Below are 670 nucleotides of genomic sequence, written 5' to 3'. Positions count from 1 at the left end.
GGAGGAGCCGCAGACGGTGCCCGAGATGCCCGGGGAAACGCCGCCCCTGTCCCCCATCGACATGGAGTCCCAGGAGCGGATCAAGGCAGAGAGGAAGCGCATGAGGAACCGCATCGCTGCCTCCAAGTGCCGGAAAAGGAAGCTGGAGAGGATCGCGCGGCTGGAGGAAAAAGTGAAAACCTTGAAAGCGCAGAACTCGGAGCTGGCGTCCACGGCCAATATGCTCAGGGAACAGGTGGCCCAGCTTAAACAGAAAGTCATGAACCACGTTAACAGCGGGTGCCAACTCATGCTAACGCAGCAGTTGCAAACGTTTTGAGGCGAAACTGTCGGGGGCTGAGGGGCAACGGAGAAAAAATATAAATAACACAGACAGATTTGAGAACTTGACAAGTTGCGAGAGGGAAACAGAGAAGAAAAAAAAAAAAAGTGTCCGAGGACTAAAGCCCAGGGTATCCAAGTTGGACTGGGTTGCGTCCTGACGGCGCCCCCAGTGTGCACGAGTAGGAAGGACTTGGCGCGCCCTCCCTTGGCGAGGAGCCAGGGAACGGCCGCTCGCGGGCTGCCCCGCTTTGCGGACGGGCTGTCCCCGCGCAAACAGAACGTTAGACTTTTCTTTAACATTGACCAAGAACTGCATGGACCTAACATTCGATCTCATTCAGTATTA

At 55.7% G+C, this 670-nt stretch overlaps 1 protein-coding gene across 1 annotated transcript in view; it reads left to right on the top strand.

The window, feature by feature from the left end:
- The window catches only part of JUN (jun proto-oncogene), a 1,581-nt gene extending 911 nt beyond the window's left edge, over positions 1-670 (top strand). Inside the window, exon 2 of the mRNA XM_010855879.1 lies at positions 1-670. This exon is cut by the window's left edge and continues 14 nt beyond it. Within this exon, the coding sequence (XP_010854181.1) occupies positions 1-319 (319 nt within the window). The 3' untranslated portion in view covers positions 320-670.

The sequence above is a fragment of the Bison bison genome, unplaced genomic scaffold (genome assembly GCF_000754665.1).
Source record: "Bison bison bison isolate TAMUID 2011002044 unplaced genomic scaffold, Bison_UMD1.0 scf7180017864369, whole genome shotgun sequence".
Taxonomy (NCBI): Eukaryota; Metazoa; Chordata; class Mammalia; order Artiodactyla; family Bovidae; genus Bison; species Bison bison.
Note: the sequence above shows the minus strand (reverse complement) of the source record. Positions and strands in the feature narration are given on the sequence as shown.